The 23,606-nt window shown below is 37.9% G+C and overlaps 1 protein-coding gene across 2 annotated transcripts in view; it reads right to left on the reverse strand.

Annotated features, from left to right (window-relative positions):
- STXBP3 (syntaxin binding protein 3) overlaps positions 1-23,606 on the reverse strand; it is a 90,011-nt gene that overhangs the window by 17,967 nt on the left and 48,438 nt on the right. For both annotated transcript variants that reach the window (XM_004448982.4, XM_058303100.1), the window contains 6 exons: positions 18,429-18,494; positions 17,578-17,658; positions 16,527-16,665; positions 16,190-16,296; positions 11,943-12,035; positions 6,362-6,447 (listed from right to left, as the gene is read on the reverse strand). In XM_004448982.4, coding sequence (XP_004449039.2) covers positions 6,362-6,447; positions 11,943-12,035; positions 16,190-16,296; positions 16,527-16,665; positions 17,578-17,658; positions 18,429-18,494 — 572 coding nt within the window. The remainder of the gene's footprint in view (positions 1-6,361; positions 6,448-11,942; positions 12,036-16,189; positions 16,297-16,526; positions 16,666-17,577; positions 17,659-18,428; positions 18,495-23,606) is intronic.

The following is a 23,606-nucleotide window of genomic DNA, read 5'->3' on the forward strand; positions in this document are numbered from 1 at the left end:
TGAGCGGAGAGCTGGTGCAGCAAGATGATGCGACAAAGAGAAACAAAGAGAGACAATAAGAGATGCAGCAGACCAGGGAGCTAAAGTGGTGCAAGAGATTGAGCACCTCTCTCCCACTCTAGAAGGTCCTGGGGTTGGTTCCTGGTGCCGCCTAAAAAGAAGACAAGCAGACACAGAAGAATGCACAGCGAATGGACACAAAGAGCAGACAGTATATGCAAAACATACAAGATTTATTTATAAATAAATAAATCTTTAAAAAAAATGTGGGGGAGTAGATGGGCTCAAGAGATTGGGCTCCTGCCTACCACATGGTAGTTCTGTGGTTTGGTTCCCGGTGCCTCCTAAAGAGTGATAGGCAGATATGGCAAGCTGACACAACATGAGACAGAAGAAGAAAAAAAAAACATAACAAGGGCACAATGAAGCAGGGAGCAGAGGTTCCCGGTGCCTCCTAAAGAGGACGAGTAGGATGGCAAGCTGGCACAATGGGCAAGTGCGGCAAGCTGACCCAATAAGAGGAAGCAACTAGAGACACAAGAAGAAAAAAAAAAACATAAGAAGAGATACAACAAAGCAGGGAACAAAGGTGGCTTAGCGATTAGGCTCCTCCCTCCCAAACTGGGGGTCCTGGGTTCGGTTCCTGGTGCCTTCTAAAGAAACAAAGATGATGAACAGACACAGCAAATGCAAACAGTGAGGGGGTGGGGAGAGAAATAAATAAAATAAATCTTAAAAAAAAAAATCTATGGGGAAGAGGACTTGGCCCAATGGATAGGGTGTCCGGCTACCACACAGAAGGTCCGCGGTTCAAACTGTGGGCCTCCTTGACCAGTGTGGAGCCGGCCTATGCGCAGTGCTGATGCACACAAGTGCCCTGCCACACAGGGGTGCCCCATGTGTAGGAGACCCCCACGTGCAAGGAGTGTGCCCCATATGGAGAGCCTCCCAGTGCAAAAGAAAGTGCAGCCTGCCCAGGAATGGCACTGAACACAGAGAAAGCTGACACAGCAAGATGACGCAACAAAAAGAGACATAGATTCCTGGTGCCGCTGATAAGGATAGGAGCGGTCACAGAAGAACACACAGCTAATGGACAAGAGAGCAGACAACTGGGGGAGGGGAGGGGAGGGAAGAGAAATAAATAAAAAAATTAATCTTAAAAAAAAATGTGGGAAACAGACTTGGCCCAGTGGTTAGGGCATCTGTCTACCACATGGGAGGTCCGCGGTTCAAATCCCGGGCCTCCTTGACCTGTGTGGAGCTGGCCCATGTGCAGTGCTGATGCGCGCAAGGAGTGCTGTGCCATGCAGGGGTGTCCCCCGCGTAGGGGAGCCCCACGCGCAAGGAGTGCGCCCCGTAAGGAGAGCCGCCCAGCGCGAAAGAAAGTGCAGCCTGCCCAGGAATGGCGCCGCCCACACTTCCCGTGCCGCTGACGACAACAGAAGCGGACAAAGAAACAAGACGCAGCAAATAGACACAGAGAACAGACAACCGGGGAATGGGGGGGGGGGGGGGGAGGAATTAAATAAATAAATAAAATCTTAAAAAAAAAAAAGTATGGGGGAGAGTGAAAAAGATTGAAAATGATAAAACAAATATTACAAAATTAACAACTGATAAATCTGGGTAAAGAGTTTACTGGAATTCTTTGCACTATTTCTGCAACTTTTCTATAATTTAATTTCCCAATAAAAAGTTTTAAAAAATTCTAAGGATACCTACTATAAGAATAAAAATAGAACATATAACTTCCCAATCAGTAGAAAAAGGTAAAATCAAAATAAAACTAAAAGAAAAAGTTATCAGTTCAAGAGAAGGACCACAGAAAAATACTCAACTATATGTAAATGTACAGGAATGCTCACTGCATACCTTGTGTAATGGTGCCAGTTTTAATACAACCTAAATTTCCATCATACAGAAAATAGAGGAATAAATTGTGATACCAATATAATGACATACCACCCAGCAGAGAAAATTGTGATAAATCAAGTTGATAAATCAACTTGTGATAAATTTCACAAATATAATGTGGGAAACAAAAAAGTAAGTTGCAGAAGCACATACACGATAGGACATCATTTATATTAGGTTTAAAAACACAACTCCAGAAAGGACTTGTGGTATTGGTGGAATGAGACAGTGAGGTGTGTTCCCTCCAAAAAAGCAAGTATAAAAGCTCAGACAGAGCCCGGCCATGTGCTGCAGGGAGGACGCGGGTGCCGCGCACACACAGGCCATGAAGCTGCTGATCCTGCTCAAGATGCCCAATGTGGCCCCAGTTCACACTCTCGCCAGGCGGGGGAGGTCTCCCATCCCTGCTACCACCGGGGACGCCGACACAGCCCTGTCCCCAGCTGGTGGAGAAGAGGCTGCCTGCTGTCAGGGTGAGGCCCTTGAGGTGCTGCAAGTCCTTGAGCAATGTACTAAGGAGCCGCTCTGCAGCCTGGGCAACAAGGGCCTGGCCCAGCTGCCTGCCACACGATGAATGTCAAAGATGATTTATTGAAGTTCTAAGTGGAAAAGGTCTGTAACAACCAGGACAACTTCATGTGTTACCTACTGTGAAAATAAATATGCTCAGGGGTCACCATCCTCACAGACACAAAAAACCAACACTACAGATGCAAGAAAAAGAAGGTCCTTGCACTTTCTGTCAGGCTACGGCAGCCAAGACTGAATGGGGGAATACAGGAAATTGTGAAAATATGGGGAAGAGGAAATCATTTTTGCAACTCAGAAATAAACACGTAAACAGCAAATTACTTTCTTACTCCACAAAAGGAAACTTTTTCAAGCCTGGATTTACATGGGAAGTGTTGGAAGATTTGTCCCCTACACTCTTGCCTTCTGGTTGTTCCCTTCTGGTCAAAGCTTTAACAAACAAAACTTGGAAAGATTAGAAAAATAAAACTTGATTAAGAGCAAGCCAGTGGTTCTTCCCTTTGGTCCTGGAGTGATCCTGGAACACTGTGTGAACACTGTGAAATGGACTTTTAAATCTCTTTTTAAAAAGATTTAAATCTTAGAGGTAATGGAAAGTTTTGTAAAGATGGGACTAATAAGCTCAGATTTATCAGAAAGCGCTTCAGCAGTAATGAGACACTGGAATAAGAAAGACCAAGAAGACCACTTAGGAGGATAATGGTCAATTCAAGAGAGGAGGCATATTTTTATTTTTGAGCACTTGCAGGTTGACAGAAAAAGCCTGCAAAAAGCACAGAACTCTCCTATACCTCACACAGTTCTCTCTATTAACATTTTCTGTTAGAGTGGTACATTAGTTAAAACTGATGAAATAATATTTTAAGTCTACAACTTGGCAAGTACACAATTCAGTGATGTTAAATTACTTTTGATTAAGTAGGTTTTGACTACATGAAAGAATTGCGGCTTTACCAGAAATGTTGTTGAGGCAATGTAGTTTAAAGATGGACAAGAGTGATTATCCGGAAGCGGACTTGGCCCAGTGGTTAGGGCGTCCATCTACCATATGGGAGGTCCGCGGTTCAAACCCCGGGCCTCCTTGACCCATGTGGAGCTGGCCCATGCGCAGTGCTTATGCACGCAAGGAGTGCCATGCCACGCAGGGGTGGCCCCCGCACAGGGGAGCCCCATATGCAAGGAGTGCACCCCGTAAGGAGAGCCGCCCAGCGTGAAAGAAAGTGCAGCCTGCCCAGGAATGGTGCCACACACACGGAGAGCTGACACAACAAGATGACACAACAAAAAGAAACACAGGAAAAAAAAGTGATTTTCCAATCTTCCCATTGTCTCATGTTATCATCTTAGCATCTGATGCTCAGTAGTCACTGAAAAATTAAAAAAACAAAACAAAACTAGAAAAAATGATAAAAAACAAACTATTTCAGGGTATTTCAAATCAACCAGTGGCCGAAAACAAATTGAGAATCATTTACTCTGGATATCTGCTAGAATACTGGGTAAAGAATGGAGGTGGTGAATATGTGGCTTTTTAGCCTTGGGCTGTATCCAAACCTACCAACTCAGTCAGCAAAAACTATAGTTTTACTGGACCTGAATTTGGCTGTGAAAAATAACTGCTTTGGTGTCAAAGATGGAAGACCTGATTTGAGATGGGGTAGCAAGGGTGTTAAAGAAACCTGCAGCTTTGTTGTTTAAAAATGGCAGACCTGGTTTAGAGTAGATGGGGAAAACCTGTAGCTTTTGTCACTCAATGTTGTGGTCCCAGTTCTGGGTGGGCAACAAATCAGCCAAAAAGTTAATTGGGAAATCCTGGAAGAAAAGCCATAGAAAGTCCATATAAGCTCCTTAGCAATTGCTAAACTATACAAGTACAGAGAGAACCCGTAAAAGCTTAGAGGAAGAAAAACTGAAAAAGGAAGACTCAAGAAGAGGCTGTGTCTTGGAATACATCCCTCATTCAGCTCTATCAGCTGAGGATGGAAGGCTTATAAACTTGATGGATCTAAGCACAACCTCTTCCCAGATAACTGGTTGACTTTCTTTAAACTACAAAAACACAGAGGCAACAACTAGGGAGCCAAAATTTAAATAACAACAAAAACAACCTGGACACCAGTGACAATATACTGCAGGGGTGAAAGATAATGCAGTTTAAGTATATATGCAAGTTACTAAACAAAAACAAAAAAACAATCCACATTGCTACAGCACAGTATCTAAAAGGTCTGGTTTTCAACTAAAATTAGTAGACATGCAAAGAAACAGAAAAGTGTGACCCACACTTTGGGAAAAAAGGTCAACACAAACTGACTCTTAGTGGACACAGATGTTGGATTTAGCAGACTTCCAAGCGCTATTATAAATATATTTAAAGAATTTTTAAAAAATTTTAACAATGAGTCAACCAATAGGGAATCTCATCAGAAATATGGAAACCATAAAAAAGAACCAAATGGAAATTCTAAATGTGAAAAGTATAATAACTGAAATGAAAATTTCAGCAGATGAACTCAATAGCAACCATCAAATGGCAGAAGAATCAGTAAGCTTGAAGACATATCAACAGATATGATAAAATCTGAAGAGACAAAAATGACTAAAGAGGAACAAACAGTCTCAGTGATCTGTGTGACAATATCAAACCTTCTGGCATATACATAAGGAGGGGTTCCAGAAGGTGAGAAAGGAGAAGGAAAAGGGGCAGAAAACTATTTTAAAGAAATGACCTAAAACTTCCCAAATTTGATGAAAATTAACATAGAAATCCAAGAAACTCAACAAATCCTAAGTAGAATAAACACATTGAGAACTATACCTAGATACACTGTAGTCAAACTGCTGAAAGCTAAAGACAAAAGAGAAAATCCTGCAAAATAATTCAACTGTTCAGGATGCAAATATATAGAAAAAAATTTATAAAGACCTATAGGTAAGTGATAAACATCAAATTCAGAATAGAGAAGAAAGGGAGAATAATACAATCAGGAAGGGATATATGAGAAGTCTGAAGTATATTAAGAAGGATATATTTATTAAGCTGATATATTTGAGAGAGTATAAGGGTATGCCTTAATAACAGTCTCTTTATCTTGCTGTATTTTTCAAATATTTCATCACACAAAAATGTTATCATGTGCAGTGGGTGTAGCTCAGTGGTTGAGTGCTTGCTTTGCATGTACGAGGTCTAGGGTTCAATCCCCAGTACCTCCTTAAAAAAAAAGTTATCAAAAATGCATACACACTCTATTATGTGGAGAAGAAAGAGGTGGGGGGAAAATCTGTGATTCACTTTTATGAAAGTTATTTTTATAATTAAGCATGTTTCCATATTACTTACCTAGTGTAATTTGAAACAGGTTAAAGAAAAACTGCCTCTGGGAAGTGGACTTGGCCCAATGGATAGGGCGTCCGCCTACCACATGGGAGGTCCGCAGTTCAAATCCCAGGCCTCCTTGATCCATGTGGAGCTGGCCCATGCACAGTGCTGATGTGTGCAAGGATTGCTGTGCCACACAGGGGTGTCCCCTGCGTAGGGGAGCTCCCCGCGCAAGGAGTGCGCCCTGTAAGGAGAGCTGCCCAGCGCGAAAGAAAGTGCAGCCTGCCCAAGAATGGCGCCGCACACACGGAGAGATGACACAACAAGATGACAGAACAAAAAGAAAAACAGATTCCCGGTGCCACTGATAAGGATAGAAGCGGTCAGAGAAGAACACACAGCAAATGGACACAGAGAGCAGACAACTGGGGGGCGGGAAGGCGAGAGAAATAAATTTAAAAAAAAACCAACTGCCTCTTAAATGACTATATGCTTCAAAGAGAGAGTTATACCCTATAGTAGAGTAACTGCCATTTTAATAATTATTAGGCAATATCATGATAAAAATTTCACTGACTTATTTAGAGCTTTTACCTCACAGCTCCTGAACCGTTCCACACTGCTGGACACTGGGAACAATATGGCCATTCTTTTGAATCTAGCCTGTTATCAATGGCATCCTAGGGAAAAAAAGAGTTAAAACCATCAATAAAATATTATGAATTCTAGGATGTTTTCTTTGTTTGTTTTACATAAAGGTCAAAAATTCTACTTACCATTAGGGAACATAAGATTAATAACATTAACTTCCCTCTATCACAAATCTTACTTGCTTCAAAAATTAATGAAAAAAAATTAACACAAGCATTTACTTATTTATAACAACAGTATTTATTCCCTGTCTCATACAGTTCTCTTCAGAGCTTCCTCACATTGGTATGAGGATTTCAAGCACCTCCTCAAAACCTTTAGCTCTTTATCAAAGTAAACAAGATGGTTTTAGATTTAGGATGTTAAATTTAATTCCCATTGGTAATCAAAAAGGAAATATCTAAAAAAAATATATATATATATGCAGAAAGAAATGAGGCGTAATTATAAAAAACTGACTATAAGAATAGTCATTTCTCTAAGGCAAATGTATATATACATGCAGTAGAATATTAGTCAGCCCTCATCTACATGCTACTAAATAGATGAAATTTGAAGACAACAGGCTGAGTAAAATAAGTCGGACACAAAGGGACAGTGTCTGACTACATGAAATAGCTACTATAGAATATGAAAATGCATAGAAACAGAAAGTAGAGTATAGGTTACTAGGGTTGGGGAACAGGAAGATGAGGCAGTTAATGCATAAGGATGCAGGATTTCTATTTGGGGTGATGGGAAAGTTCTGATAGCAGATGGTGATGAGGGTAGCACAACACTGTGAATGTGACTAACTCCACTGAAGTCTATGCTTGGGCGTGGTTAAGAGGGGAAAGTTTATGTTATATATATGCTTCTACAATCAAAAAAGGGAGAGATTAAAGAGACAACAATTAAGGCAATATATGATCCCAAACTGAATCTAATAATGGAGAAAACATCCAAAAGGTACATTATTGGGGCATATGAAAAATCAGAATATAATCTGTAAGCCTCATATCAATGTTAAATTTCTTGGACTTGATAAATGCATTTAAGGTGGATACATAAGTAAATATCCTTGTTTTAAGGAAACGTTCATGCCAGTATTAAGTGTTTAAGGAGGAAGCAGATGTAGCTCAAGTGACTGGGCTGCTACTTGCCAAGTGGGAGGTCCCAGGTACAATTCCTGGTGCCTCCTAGGGAAGATGGGCAGGAGTGTGAACTGACGTGATGGGCTGGCGTGGTGAGTTGATGCAACAAGAGACACAGGGAGGAAAACAGAGTAAGACACAACAAAGCAGGGAGCAGAGGTAGCTCAGGCAATTGGGCGGTCCTGGGTTCAGTGTCCACTGCCTCCTAAAAGGAAGATGAGCACAGAATGAACAGACACAGCAAGCACAGACAATGGGGGGCAGGGGGAGTAAATAAATCTTAAAGAAAAGTTTAAGGACCATGATATATACAACTTACTCTCAAATGTTTAGAAAACAGGTAAACAGACATTGAAATATACAGATAGTTAAAATGACATGACAAATGTGACAAAACACTGAAAGTGGATTTTGACAGTTTAAATTTGATGAATCCCAAAAAAGCTTGTTTTTGAACTAATCCATTCCTGTGGGTGTGAGACCCTTTGACTGCATTAGACTCAGTTAAGGGACCTCGATAGCTTTTTAAAAAAAGCTACTTATTTATTTATTTAAAGCTACTTATTTATTTATTTAATAAGTAAGTCTTATTAAGACTTATTTATAAATAAGTAAGTCTACTTATTTATAAATAAGTAAGTCTACTTATTTATTTCCCCTCCCCTCATTGTTTGAGCTCACTATCTGCTCTGTTTGTCTTCTATTCTTTTTAGGAGGCACCAGAAACCGAACCTGGGACCTCCCATGTGGGAGGGAGATACCCAGTCACTTGAGTCACCTTCACAACTTGCTTGTTTTGTCTCTCATTGTGTTTCCTCACTTATCTCTTAGTTGCATCATCTCACTGGAACATCTTGTTGTGTCAGCTTGCTGCCAGCCTGTCATATCAGCTCACTGACTGCTTGTCTTCTTCAGGAGGCACTGGAAACCAAACCTGGGACCTCCTATGTGGTAGGTGGGTGCCCAACTGCTTGAGCCACATCTGCTTCCCTATGTCACTTATGATTGGACTATGTCAGTGAGGCGTGACTCTGATTGAGTCTCCGCCCTCTTACTGGAGCCTCATATACATGGAGACATAGAAATAAGACAGACAGAAAAGGGAGCTCTGCCATTTTGATCTGGCCATGTAAGAGAGGCCTCAAGGATCACTAGCAGCTGAAGCTGAGGCATGATGTATGTAGCAGCTCAAGACTGAAAGAGACTAGCCATATGCCTGACAGCCCACAGCTGGGCTCAGGGAGAGAGTGGAGCAGCCCAGTCTGAGAGAGGAAATCAGGAAAGAGAGAATCCATATGCCTGACCACCCACCACTGAGCTCTTGGAGATGGTGAGCCTTAAGCAGAAGGCAAGGACCTCAGCAGAGATTGGCTGCCATCTTGCCTCACCATTTGGAAGGATGCCAGGATCCTGATAGCTTTGATGAGAAAGCATCTCTGACGGTGCCTCGATTTTGGTATTTTTGCAGACTTGGACCCCTAATACATTGCCCATTATAAAAGCCAACCCACTTCTGGTACTTTGCATTGGCAGGTTTTGGAAAACTAGGACAGGCTGGATCTGGGTATACGGGTAGGAGGCATACTGGAGTTCTCTGTAGGTGGCTGATATTATTTTTGCAACTATTCTGTAAGTTTTAAATCATTTCAAAATTAAAATTAAAAATTAAAAAAAAATTTAAAAATGAAAGGCTAGGATAGAAGAAAAAAAAGTTTGGTAACCACTGTTTTATAGCATGGTGTTACAAATGGTATTAATACAAATGGTAATAACAAGTGGTCACAAAGTACTCAGGAGCCTGTAGGAAAGGAAGATACCAAATTTGTTTTTGTTTTTTTAAATTCTGGATCAAGACCACAATTTATTATGTAAGACATGGGGTGAAGGAGGATCAAAGAAAGTCTGGCTATGAGTGACATGGAATTCACTGAAAAGGCTCCAGTTTGCTGAAGAGAATTTAAATTTGGATTTTTCTCTTACAAATATCAAAATAATCAGGAGGTACTTATATCATACAGAACAAATAATCTAGAGTATCATTTTCATTTTGCAATCAGGGTCACAATAGCAGTCAAATATAAGCCTAAACACCCAGAGTCAACATACAGGTTTGATAAGATATAACAAGGGATTTAGCATGCTGGTGGATTCCCCCACCCCCACCCCCACCCCAAGATGGCTCCCTCATCTGTCTGCTTATTGTTTCTGCTCATTGTCTCTGCTTGTTGTGTCCACTCATCTTCTTTAGGAGGCACTGGGAACTGAACCTGGGAGGTGGGTGCCCAAATGCTTGAGCCACATCTGCTCCCTTGCTGGTAGATTTTCAAATCAAATTCATATTGAACCCTACTGAAGGTTATAGGTGAAATCTGGGGAAAGAAGCTTTCCCATACAAAACGACGACGACAACAAAGAAAACCCCAGACTCTGCTCATTTGTAGGAAGGTTTTCAGGTTACATGAATTTTCATAGCATTTGTTATTTTAGGGATTTAGGGCAAATACTTTTTTCTACTTGATAAAAAGAAAATCAGAGCTTAAAAGGTTCAAAAAGATATTAATTGCTTTTTTTTATATATAAATACATTATATTGATTTTTAGGATTTAACGGCTGAAAAAATCCTTTTTGCTTCCACTGGAGGCAAAACTGAACAAAATATTAGCTGAATAAGAGATAGCAGCATTTCTAAGAACTCTGTTTCCAGCATCATATACCATTTACACTACAAAATCTCATCAAATAGAATTTGCTCAATTACTGGATTCTTTCTCTCCTATATGATCAGTTACAGAATTTCTGCTTTATGTCTTGATTCACAAAACTGGACTCCACTTTTGGAAAATATATTCAACTGATTTTTTGGTCATGATTTAACAGACTTCTTTGAGATGCTCATTTTAATCCTTACATAATTTATAATCCCAAATGTATAAAAGGCAATGACAAAAGCATCATAAATAAATAACTGAGATAGTTATGTGAAACTTTTGGACCTTCTGATAAATTACTAAAACTGTAACAGAAAAAGTAAAAAATATAGTAAATTGTGATAACTAAAAATAAAGCTGATACTAGTGATAGTTTCAACATTTCTAACTGCCCTGCATGGCCCTGTGCCCCAGAGTACTTAATCATGAGCTGGAGAAACCAAGTTTCAAAAGAAATCTTGAAGACCTAAGATTGTCACTGATCCAAATGTGGATTTTCTGGATTTAACATGCAAATCTTTGTTATAGGGTATAAGAAAGTCAATTCTTATTTAAAAGAATACTAGCCAAGAAAAACTACTTAGTTCTACATGCTCACTGTAGGGAAGGAAAAAAAAAATCTTATGTTGCAGAAAACAAAGTCTAAATGACATAAATTTCATCAAAGCAGAGAAATATCATAGTAACAGATTATATCCAATTAGCTCCCAAAGAGAAGTAGAAATTGGGCTTAAATCAAAGGAAAATTGGAATAAACGGAACTACAATGATTATGACAGAAATTAGTTTCATAATTTTGTTGCACTCACAAAACAATTTTTATTAGTTAATTTATAACATAAGTTTACTGCTTTCTTTGAGGTAAAATAGTGTGAGACCATTATTACTTCCACTGAATATTGAATATTGAATATTAATATTGCTTTCTAAAAGCAAACTGTACCACAGATGGCAAATGTCTGTTGGCTCTAATGTCAACACTATGGTGAAGTTTACCTTTTAATTAAAAATACATTTCCAAAAATATCAGAGTCTAACAAAAGTTTTCATTCAAATAAATTATTTACATTTATGCCATATTTAATAACTTAAAATTACAGCAGCAGGGAAGCAGCTGTGGCTCAATCGATTGGGCTCCTGTCTACCATATGGGGAGGCCCTGGGTTCGTGTCCTGGGGCCTCCTTGTGAAGGCAAGCTGGCCCGGCATGCGGAGAACTGACAATCCATGCCCGCGGAGAGCTGGCACAGCAAGATGATGCAACAAAAAGGAGACAAGCAGACACAGAAGAATGTGCAGCGAATGGACACAGAGAGAAGACAGCAAGCAAGCTTTTTAAGGGGGGGGGAGAATAAATAAAAACAAATAAATTTTTTTTTTTGGATGTGTCACTTGTCTTTATTTTATTTGGTCATTAAATTTTTGTTTGGGAATAAATTTTTTAAAATTACAGCAGCATTATTTCCTAAAGCATGCATGTGACTGATTGATAGCTTGACTTTCAGTTATGTGAGTTTGTTCTTGAAGAGTTTCTTCTTCTCCCCTGACCCCAGATAAAGCCCTCTTTTGTGAGATCTCCAAGTACTAAAGAAAATGTCTACCCAACAGATAAGCTCAGACTGACAAGTAAACACTCTTCAGAAGGACACTTCAAGTTGAAGTTAAAATTTTTATGGTTTTTACCTCCATAATATCTTTGATAAAAGGTGTCCATCGAGAGAGCTGAAAAGTTTCTTCTGTAGAGCGATCCTTTCTTGTTGTTTTGCCCTGTTGAGACTAATAAATGAAAGGAAATAATTTAAAGCCTGTAATTTTATTCAGTGATATTCTCTCACTATGTTTTCTAACAAAGATATTTAATTTACAGCAAATACTATGTTACATTTGGCTTAAAACTAAAGAGTGGAAACAGACACTTAAAAAAAAACCAAACACCCTGAACACACACGGTCATGGAACTTCAACAGTATGCTTTCATGCTTGAAGTTTTTTAAGTATCTGAAAATAGGCTTACTCAAAGTGCTATAAAACTGGATAGGAATGAATGAGATTCTAAATAGAGTCCCTTCTAAAGTTTTTAAAGCAAGATAATATGTTTTTCTGTGCTACATTACAGTTAGAGTAAATGTTGAATGTATAACTAAAACATGAAAGTTGCTATAAATTGAATAAAAAATAAAAGCATAAATAGCAAATTTCAACAGAAGGGAGAAAATATAAATTCACCAACAGTTAGCAAGACTGACAAAGTAAAAAAGAGGACACAGATGACTAAAATCAGAAATAAAAAGGGGACATTACTACTGACCTCATAAAAATAAAAAGGGCTATAAGATGATACGATGAACTGTATGCCAATAAATTAGATAGGAAAATGGATGTGGCTCAACCAATTGGGTTCCCGTCTATCATATAGGAGGTCCAGGGTCCGATGCCCAGGGCCTCCTGGTGAGGGCAAGCTGGCCCATGTGGCAAGCTGGCTCACGTGAGTGCCAGCCCATGCAGGAATGCAGCCCTGAGCAGGAGAGCCGCCCTGCGTGGGAATGCTGCCTTGCGCAGGAAAAGCCACCCGCACAGGAGTGCCAGCCAACACAGACAGATGAAGCAGTAAGATGAAGCAACAAGAGACATAGAGGAGAGAAAATAAAAAGACATAGCAGAACAGGAGAGCTGAGGTGGTGCAAGAGAGTAATGGCCTCTCTCCCACTCTAGAAGGTCCGAGGATCGGCTCCCAGAGCCACCTAATGAGAATACAGGCAGACACAGAAGAACACACAGTGAATGGATACAGAGAGCAGACAACAGGGGGATGGGGGGCAGGAATAAATAAAAATAAATCTAAAAAAAATAAATTAGATAAACTAGATGAAATAGACACATTCCTAGAAACACACAAACTACCTACAATGACTCAAGAAGAAATGGAAGATTTCAACAAATTAATCCCTAATAAAGAGTTTGAATCAGTAATCAAAAACCACCCAACAGGGGAAAGGATGTGGCTCAACCAACTGGGCTCCCATCTACCATATAGGAGGTCCGGGGTTTGATACCCAGGGCTTCCTGATGAGGGCAAGCTGGCCCACAGGGTGTGCCGGTCCACACTGGGATGCCACCCCGCACAGGAGTGCCCCCCTGCATGGGAATGCTGCCCAGAGTGGGAAAGCTGCCCCACACAGGAGTGCTGGCGAACACTGAGAGCTGGCACAGCTAGATGATGCAACAAGAGACACAGAGGAGAAAAAATAAGAAGACATAGCAGAACAGGGAGTTGAGGTGGTGCAAGAGAGTAATCGCCTCTCTCCCACTCCGGAAGGTCCCAGGATGGGTTCCTGGAGCTGCCTAATGAGAAGACAAGCAGACACAGGAGAACACACAGCGAAGGGACACAGAGAGCAGACAAAGGGGAGAATGGGGTGGGGGTGGGGGGGAATAAATAAATCTTTAAAAAAAAACCCAAAACCTCCCAAAAAAGAAAAGCCCAGCACCCAGAGAATTTTACCATAGATTCTAAGGAGAATTAATAACTATTCAGCTCAAAGTCTTCCCAAAAATTGAAGAGGAGGGAACACTCTCTAACTCATTCTATAAGGCCAATATCAAACTCATACCAAAGTCAGATAAAGATATCACAAGAAAACTACAGGCCAATATTCCTTAAAAATACAGATGACATATCCTGTATAAAGAAAATCCTGAAAAATCCACAACACAGCTAATGGAACTAATAAATGAATTCAGAAAAGTGGCAGGGTACAAGATCTACACACAAAAAATCAGTGTTTCTATTATTCTATTAGTAATGAGCAATCTGAGGAGGAAATCAAGAAAAAAGTTCCACTTCCAATAGCAACCAAAAGAATCAAATATCTAGGAATAAAGTAATCAAGGCTATAAAGGACTTCTACATGGAAAATTATAAGACATTGCTGAAAGAAATCAAAGATCTAAACAAATGGAAAGACATTCTATATTCATGAATTGGAAGATTAAATATTAAGATGTGCATTCTACCCAAAATGCACTCCCCATCAAAATTCCAAGAGCCTACTTTCCAGAAATGAAAGAGCCAAACATCAAATTTATTTGGAAAGGTAAGCCAGCCCAAATAGCTAAAACCATCTATTACAAAGCAATAGTAATCAAAACAGAATGATACTAACACGAGCACAGATATACAGACTAATGGAATCAAACTGTGAGTTCTGAAATCAACCCTCACCTTTACAGCTGTTTTTGAGAGGGTGTCCACTCAATAGGGAAAGAATAGTCTCTTCAACAAATGGTGCTGGGATAACTGGATGTCCATTTGCAAAAGAATGAAGGTAGATCCCTACCTCATCCCATATACAAAAATTAACTCAAAATGGATCAAAGACCTAAATATAAGAACTAGGACTATGAAACTCCCAGAAGAAAATGTTGGGAAGCATCTTCAGGATTTTGTGTTAGGCAATGGTTTCTTAGACTTTATACTCAAAGCATAACCAAGAAATGAAAAAAAATAAATGGGACTTCATCAAAATTAAAAATTTTTGTGCAAAGGACTTTATCATGAAAGTAAAATGACAACCTAATCAATGGGAGAAAATATTTGGAAACCACTTATCTAATAAGGGTTTAATATCTGGAATAGATAAAGAAGTCCTACAACTCAACAATAAAAGATAAACCATTTATAAAATGGGCTAAAGACTTGAATAGACATTTCTCCAAAGGTGATATACAAATGGCCAAAAAAACACATGAAAAGATGCCCAACATCACTAGCTACTACAGAAATGCAAATAAAACCACAATGAGATACCATTTCATACTCACTAGCGTGTCTACTATTAAAACAAAGGAAAAGTACAATATTGGAGAGGATGTGGAAAAATAGGAACACTCATTCATTGCTGGTAGCAATGTAAAATAGTGCAGCAGCTGTGGAAGGCAGTTTGGCAGTTCTTCAGAAAGTTAAGTACAGAATTATCATATGATCTGACAATCCTACTTCTAGATATATACCTAAAAGATTTGAAAGCAGGGACTTGAAGAGATTTTTGCACACTAATATTCATAGCAGCATTATTCACAATAGGGAAAAGATGGAAGCAACCCAAGTGGCCATCAACTGACGAATGGATAAATAAAATGTAGTATATACATACAAAGGAATATTATTTATCCATAAAGGAATAAAGTTCTGATAATGACAACTCAGATGAACCTTGAAGACATCATGTTGAATAAAATAAGCCAGATACAAAAGGAGAAATATTATTATGATCTCACTGATATGAAATACCTGAATAAGCAAACTCACAGATTCTGACTATCTAGAATCTATATTATCAAAGGAGAGGGTGGGGATAGAGAATAGGAAGGAAGTTAATGCTTAAATTGTGCATACTCTTACTTGGGTTGACTGCAAAGTTTTGGTAATGGATGGTGGTGGTGGTAGCACAACATTGTGAACATAATTAACAGCACTAAATTATATATGTGAATGTGGTTAAAAGGGAAATTTTAGGTTGTATATATGTTACCAGAATAAAATTTAAAAAACAAACATCCAGGGCTATACAACACAAACTGAACCCTATTGTAAATGATGCTTTATGGTTAATAGTACAATTATAAAAGTGTTCTTTCATGAATTGTAACAATTCACTAATGCAGGGTGTTAATAATAGGTGGTATATGGAAACTGTATTTTATACATGATTTTTCTGTAAGCCTGTAATTTCTCTAAAAAAAATATATTTGCCAAATTAATCACATACAGAAAAGATAAGAAAACAAAATTTTAAATTGCTTACTTAATAATTAAGTAAGTGGTATTAAGTGATATTAAGAACTTTTCAGATGAGAAGACATATTTAATGCAAACCACCACATGGGCATATACACACATACACATACACAAGGAATGCAAAATTTCTTACTTGGGGGACAATGGGAACACCAAGGTAACTCCAGTTACGAATCATATCACTCTCATTTTCTATTTTTACATTCTGAATCAACTTGTCCAAATTTTCTTCTGTAGTTCCTTTAAAATAAAAATATGAAGTACAATCACATAACTGCTATTGTAATCATTTCTATTTTAAAAGGTGCATATAAATAAAGCTCTTAAAAACTAAACACTCAGTATATCCTCAGTCTTCTCCCAATTTTCTATTTTTCCAGTCTCTGATGATCAATAAGCCACTTATTATCCATCGATTTTAAAGCTGGGTATTCTAGTACATTCATGAGAATAAACAAAAAATCCATTACCATTAATACTGAAGATATAAAGTAGGATTGCTCTTATTTTGTCATAATTATCATGATTTTTGTTGAGTAGAACTGGAAGGAGTACTCGCATAGAATCTTTCACCTTCTGTCCTTCTGCATCAGTTCCAAGTGCCAAATCCTTAATGAAAATAAAAAGTAGTCACTGGCCTCTAATCCAAATCCATTTTTAGTTAAAAATGTTTATTGTTAAATCTTGCCCAATTTTAATGAAACACTGACAATATTTCACAGGAAAATATGGGTATTACTTGTAAACTACTGAGTGCATGAAATGCAAAATGTTAAAAAATAACTCAGAGAAGAAGAAACCCATTAATCTAAAATCTGTGTAATCTAAGAACAACCATTAGGCACATGTCCTACTGAACACTTGAAATGTGGCTACTCCAAATTGAGATGTCCTATATGTATAAAATACCAGATTTTGAAGACCTGGTATGAAAATGAAGGTAAAATACCTCAATAATTTTTATACTGATTACATTTTGAAATGATAATATTTTGGATGTACTGGGTTAAGTAAAATATATTATTAAAATTAATGCCCTTGTTTCTTTTTACTTTTTTAATGTGACAACTAGAAAATTTAAAATTACATATGTGGATTGCGTCATATGTAATTTCATAGGCCAGTGCTGATCTAAATGTTTGAGGGATGATACAAAAAAAAACCTCTTAAACAAGGAAAATGTGCCCATACTGTGTTCTGTAAGATGCTACTTTAAATGACTGTCCACTGAGAAAAGTCCTGCCAACAATGCTACCCCAAAATAATGCTTCAAAAGCTTAAATCATTCCCTTCAAGCAAAAATGCATAACCATGTATTAGAAGGGACTGCTTACTATGATTCTGTATAGATACTTGTTAATGTTAGTGGAGAATAATATATTAAATACTGTGTGGTCCCCTGTAAGAGAGATTCTATCATTCTGTGAAAATCAACCATGATGTCAAGCAAAAGGGTTTTAATTCACAACGATAATTCCAGAACTCTATCGTGAACACAGGCATTTCTGACTCTGCACATACCTGTTCAGTTTTGCAGAGCTTTTCTATATTGGGCTTGAACTTATTCATGCAATCTTCTGCTAAGTTAAGATGGACAACTTGCTAAAAAACAGAAAAAATCAATCATTTAAACCATTTTCTTTTTATTGGGTAATGTAAAACATTTGAGATGGGCCTTGAAAGAAAGTATGGACTTAGCCAGAGAGGAGTTTGCAATTAAGAAAGGTTAACGGTAAAGAAAAAGAAAAAAGTGAGAATTAACATGATCTAAAGAGGACAATTAACAGACAGGCAAAAATAGAACTGGAAGGGCTGAATTTGTATTGAGATTGTGAATAGTGAAAATAAAGTGAGAAAAAAATACTATAGCCTTTGAAATTCAAGAGAAAAAGTATGAATTTTATTGGTTCTTGATTAGAGTGGAATACAATAAAAATTTTAAGATTATTCTCATAGTGATTTGTAAGAAAGACTGGAATAGCAAAAAAAGTAGTTTAACCACCCACATAGTGTAAATGTTCTTAATTATGTAATATATAACAATTAATTTAAAGAAAAAGGTAGAATAACAACTATCAGCCAATCCAGGGTGGAATTTTTTTATGAGATTGATAAATACTAAACTTATTTTGTGCAACTGTTTCAAGACAAAATTATTTTAAAAATTTAAGTTGGATTTGGATAAATTTAGATAATACATACAGAAAAAGTTATTGAGAAACTTAAATATTTGGGGTATTTTTCTCAGACCTAGAGTAAGATTTTAGAGGACAACCAATACCAAGTATTCCATGGCACTCACTACTAAGCCTGACTACAGAACTGGGGACTAAAAACTAAAAATACAGCATCTCAAATAGAATACTGCTTACCTTGGTAATCTGTTTACGGAAATGGGGCATCTTTTTCATTAGTTGGGCAAGAGCACTGAGTGATATCTAGGAAAAATCAATCATTTTTAGGTAAACCTATGAGTCAATCATTCTATATTACAACTTTTAAATCCTAGAGTTTTAAATATTATCCAATCTGGTTAGTTTATTAAATATTATACAAAGTGTTTTACATAACAAATTCATGAGGTTTCCAGTTTTAACCACAATAAAGTAGCTAATATAAAAATTACTCTCCCTCCATAAAAAACAATAAAACTGGGGAAAAACCAACAATTTTCAGACAAAGGATAATAAACAACTCACAGCTGAGCTCCTTAAATGAAGGAAGCACTGAAAGTGATCCCTAAATTCACCCTGGCCTTTTCCCTAGGGATATTTTCCAAACCACAGTAGAAAGAAATAGACGCCAGGTAGTAAGCAACAGTCTCTCTGGGATAAGATAAATAAATAAGATAAATGCGTCTAGAGAGGATTTTTTAAAGTGATGTTTCCATAATTTGTTAAGCTGCTGTTTGTCTGTTATTCTACTTTTTGAAGTTGAAATAAAGTTTAAGAAAAGAAACAAAAGCAAAACAAACAAAAACCAGTATTCCTGGGAGGAGGAAAATGAGATCAGAGTTTGGGGCTGCTGATACAGGATTTGGGGGCAGGGTGGTAGAAAAGAAGGAGCCAGTCAAATTATAACACAAAAATATGTAGAGGATGCCCCTGGATCCCTGGTAAAATTCTTGGCTGTACACATGCTGGGTAACACTGTGGAAGACCAAGAGAGAACAATTGCTGGGGGTAGGAGGGTGCTAAATGCTGGGCAGAGATTTCACAGGTCTCATAGTACTACAGAAATACTGGCATTCTTACCCAGAATAAAGAACTAGGTAAAGATCCCAGACAAAGTGAAATACTGTCATCATAACAAAGCCTAATACACAAAAAAGTGACATAATCAAGCGATAAAACAGTCATTAAAACGCAGGCCCGCGATGATCCAGAAGTTGGAGTTAGAAGACAAGGACTTCAAAATAACATACTTAGGAAGCAGACTTGGCCCAATGGATAGGGCATCAGCCTACCACATGGGAGGTCCGCGGTTCAAATCCCGGGCCTCCTTGACCTGTGTGGAGCTGGCCCACGTGCAGTGCTGATGCGTGCAAGGAGTGCTGTGCCACACAGGGGTGTCCCCCACATAGGGGAGCCCCCCACGCAAAGAGTGTGCCCCGTAAGGAGAGCCGCCCAGCATGAAAGCAAGTGCAGCCTGCTCAATAATGGCGCTGCACACACGGAGAGATGACACAACAGAAAGAAACACAGATTTTCGGTGCCGCTGATAAGGATAGAAGCAGTCACAGAAGAACACACAGTGAATGGACACAGAGAGCAGACAACCAGGGGGGTGGGGAAGGGGAGAGAAATAAATAAAAAAATAAATCCTTAAAAAACAAACAAACATACTTACATTAAAGAAACAGAAGATGGACTAAGTGGATAAAAACTTATTTCTACAAAGAATCAGAATTTATAGGGAAGCAGACTTGGCCCAGTGATTAGGGCATCCGCCTACCACATGGGAGGTCCACGGTTCAAACCCCGGGCCTCCTTGACCCGTGTGCAGCTGGCCCACGCGCAGTGCTGATGCGTGCAAGGAGTGCCATGCCACGCAGGGGTGTCCCCCGCGTAGGGGAGCCCCACGCGCAAGGAGTATGCCCCGTAAGGAGAGCCGCCTGCGTGAAAGAAAGTGCAGCCTGCCCAGGAATGGTGCTGCACACACGGAGAGCTAACACAACACGATAACGCAACAAAAAGAGACACACATTCCTGTGCTGCTAACAACAACAGAAGCGGACAAAGAAGAGGACGCAGCAAATAGACACAGAGAACAGACAACCAGGGTGGAGGGAAAGGGGAGAGAAATAAATAAATAAAACAAATCTTAAAAAAAAAAAAAAAGAATTTATAAAAGTCCAATGGATGTCCAGAACTAATTACAATATTTGAAATTAAGAACACAATGAATGACTCTCATACATTGGTGGTGGGAATGTAAAAAAGATACCACAGGTATGGAAAACAGTTTGGCAGTTTCTTATAAACATATATTTACTATATGACCCAGCAATCCCATTCCTAGGTGTTTAGAAATGAGCGAAAATGTCTGTTCACATAAAAATCTGAATGTTTATAGAAATTTTGTTCATAATGCCCAAAGAACAGAAATATCCCAGATGTCCTGCAATTGAAGAATACATAAACAAACTATGGTACATCTATACAATGAAATACTAATCAGAAATAAAAAGTGCTACAGCTACATGGATGAATTGCAAGTGCATTATGCTAAATGAAAGTAGCTATATTGTATCATTCCATAGATATGACATTATGGAAAAAGCAAAACTATAGGGACAGAAAACAAATTAATGATTTCAAGAGGATGGGAAGTTGGGTGCTACAAAGGAGCACAAGAGAATCTTTTGGGGTGATGGGACTGCTCTTTATCTTGACTGTGGTGGTGGATACATGACAGTATGCATACATCAACTCAAAGAACTGTATACTAAAAAAGGGCCAAATTTTATTTTACACCTCAATAAAAAGAAGAACACATTACATGGGCTTAACAAGAGATCAGAAAACAGAAAACACAAGTAGGGGACTCTAAGTCTGGTTAATCCAAATTAAAACAGGTAATTGGAAAACATCCAATTAGAGCAGAGAGAGGAAACACATGGAAGGTAAACAGAACAGAGAGCAAGAGAGGTAGAATATGGTAAAAGTATCTAAAATATGTGTAACTGGACCCAGAATGAGAGTAGAGTGAGAATGGGACATAAGCATGAGAAGAAATAACGACGAGAATTTTCCAAATCCAATGAAAGTTACCAACCTAGATATTCAAGTAGCTCAGTAAACACCAAGAATGACAAATACTAAGAAAAGCACATCATGGTCAGGCATATCATTGTCAAACTGCTAAAAGTAAAAGATAGAGAAATATCATTAAAAACACCTTAACTTCAGGGAACCAACAATAAGATGAAAGCTGACCTACTGATGGAAACTATAGAAGCCAGAAGGTAATGTATTAAAATCTTTAAACTGTTCAAAGGAAAAGGAAAAAAAGAAAAAGAAAACACACACACACACACAAAACAAAACTGCTAAACTGAATTCTAACTCCAGCAAAAGTATCTTAAAAACAAAACAAAACAAAACAAAAAAACGAAAGGTGAGAGAATTCATCCAGCCCAGGTGAAAAAACTGAAGGGCACTAAGGAATAAATAGTGCTAGAATGGATTAAAAAATGTGGATAATATAAAGCTCTGCTGAGGGTTTAAAGCAAAAAATAACATCTTGAGTTTATAAAATATATTGAAGTAAAATATATGACAATAGTAGCACAAAAGAGAGGGATAAATGGAGTTAAACTATTTCAAGTTTCTTGCATTATTCAGGACATGGTAAAAGTACTATTTTAAAGTATATTGTAATAAAACAAGGACACATTTTTAATACCTAACAAACAACTCAAAGGATACTAAAAGAATGACAATATGGAGACCCTTGAAGACATCATGTTGAGTGAAATAAGCCAGATATAAAATAACAAATATTGTATGATTGCACTGATATGAAATAATTAGAATAAGCAAATTCACAGAGTCAGGAACTAGAATACAGGTTACAAGGGGCAAAGGTAGAGGTAGGCAATGGGGAATTAATGGTTAATGGGCAAAGAGTTTCTATTTGGGGTAATGAAAAAGTTTGGTAATGGATGGCGGTGATGGTAGCACACTGAATTAACACAGCTGAATTATATATTTGAATGTATTTAAAAGGAAAATTGTAGGTTGTATAAATAATACTAGAATAAGAATTTAAAAAAAAAACTGCAGGGCTATAGTTAACAGTATAATTAAAATAATATTCTTTCATTAACTGTAACAAAGGTATCACAGTAATGCAAAGTATTAATAACAGGGAAAACCAAGTATGTGAGGGGAGTATATAGGAACTCTGAATTTTCTCACAAATTTTCTGTAAACCTACAACTTCTCTAATAAAAAATAAACAACAAAAATAAGTATTTTAGGCCCCATGATACATCAGGGGGAGATGACCTTTGCTATTAATTTATTTGGCACTTCAGATGTCTAGAAACTGTGAAATAAATGTTTTTTAAAAAATGCATTTTAAAATATAAATAAAAAGAAAGGAAGACTTGATAAATTAAAAAGAAGAAATGGCAAATGAATAAAGAACAGATAAAAGAAGAAAACAAAGATGGCTGACATAACCCACCTATATCAATAATTATATAAATATGTATCAAACATTACAATTAAAAAACAAAAATTGTCATATTTAATAAACAAACGACTCAACTACATGCTCTCTTTAAAATGTACACTTTATATATAAAGATACAGACAAGTTGAAAGTAAAGTATAGGAAAAGATATACTGTGCAATGCTAACCAAAAGAAAGCTGGTATAGTTAAATATTAATATCAAAGGGAAGCGGACGTGGCTCAGCTGATAGAGCGTCTGCCTACTATATGGGAGGGTCCAGGGTTCAATACGCAGGGCCTCCTGACCCATGTGGTGAGCTGGCCCATGTGCAGAGATGCAACATAAAAGGAGTGCCGTACCATGCAGGGGCACCCCCATGCAGGGAGTGCGCCCTGCAAGGAGAGATGCCCCACGTGAAAAAAAGTGCAGCCTGCCCAGGAGTGGCACCGCACACACAGAGAGTTGACACAGCAAGATGATGCACTTTCCTGGTGCCACCAAGTGTGCAAGGGGACACAGAAGAACACACAGAGAGTTGACACCAAGAGCAGACAATGGGGGAGGGGGAAGGGGAGAAAAATAAATAAAAAATAAATCTTTTTTTAAAAAAACCAAAACATCAAAGTAGACTTTAAGGCAAGAAATACTACAAGCTAAAACAAGGGACATTTTATGATAATAAAAGGATAAATTCAATAGAAAGATAATGTGTATAATGACCCTATTAACATAGCTTTATCAGCTGACAAAGCTTCAAAAGCTGATAGAACTAAAAATAAGAACTGAGTAATCTACAGGCATAATCAGTAATTTTAATATGCCACTCTGAGTAACTATTAGAAAAAAGAGGCAAAAATGAAAGATTTG

Source organism: Dasypus novemcinctus, chromosome 9, assembly GCF_030445035.2.
Source record: "Dasypus novemcinctus isolate mDasNov1 chromosome 9, mDasNov1.1.hap2, whole genome shotgun sequence".
Lineage (NCBI taxonomy): Eukaryota > Metazoa > Chordata > Mammalia > Cingulata > Dasypodidae > Dasypus > Dasypus novemcinctus.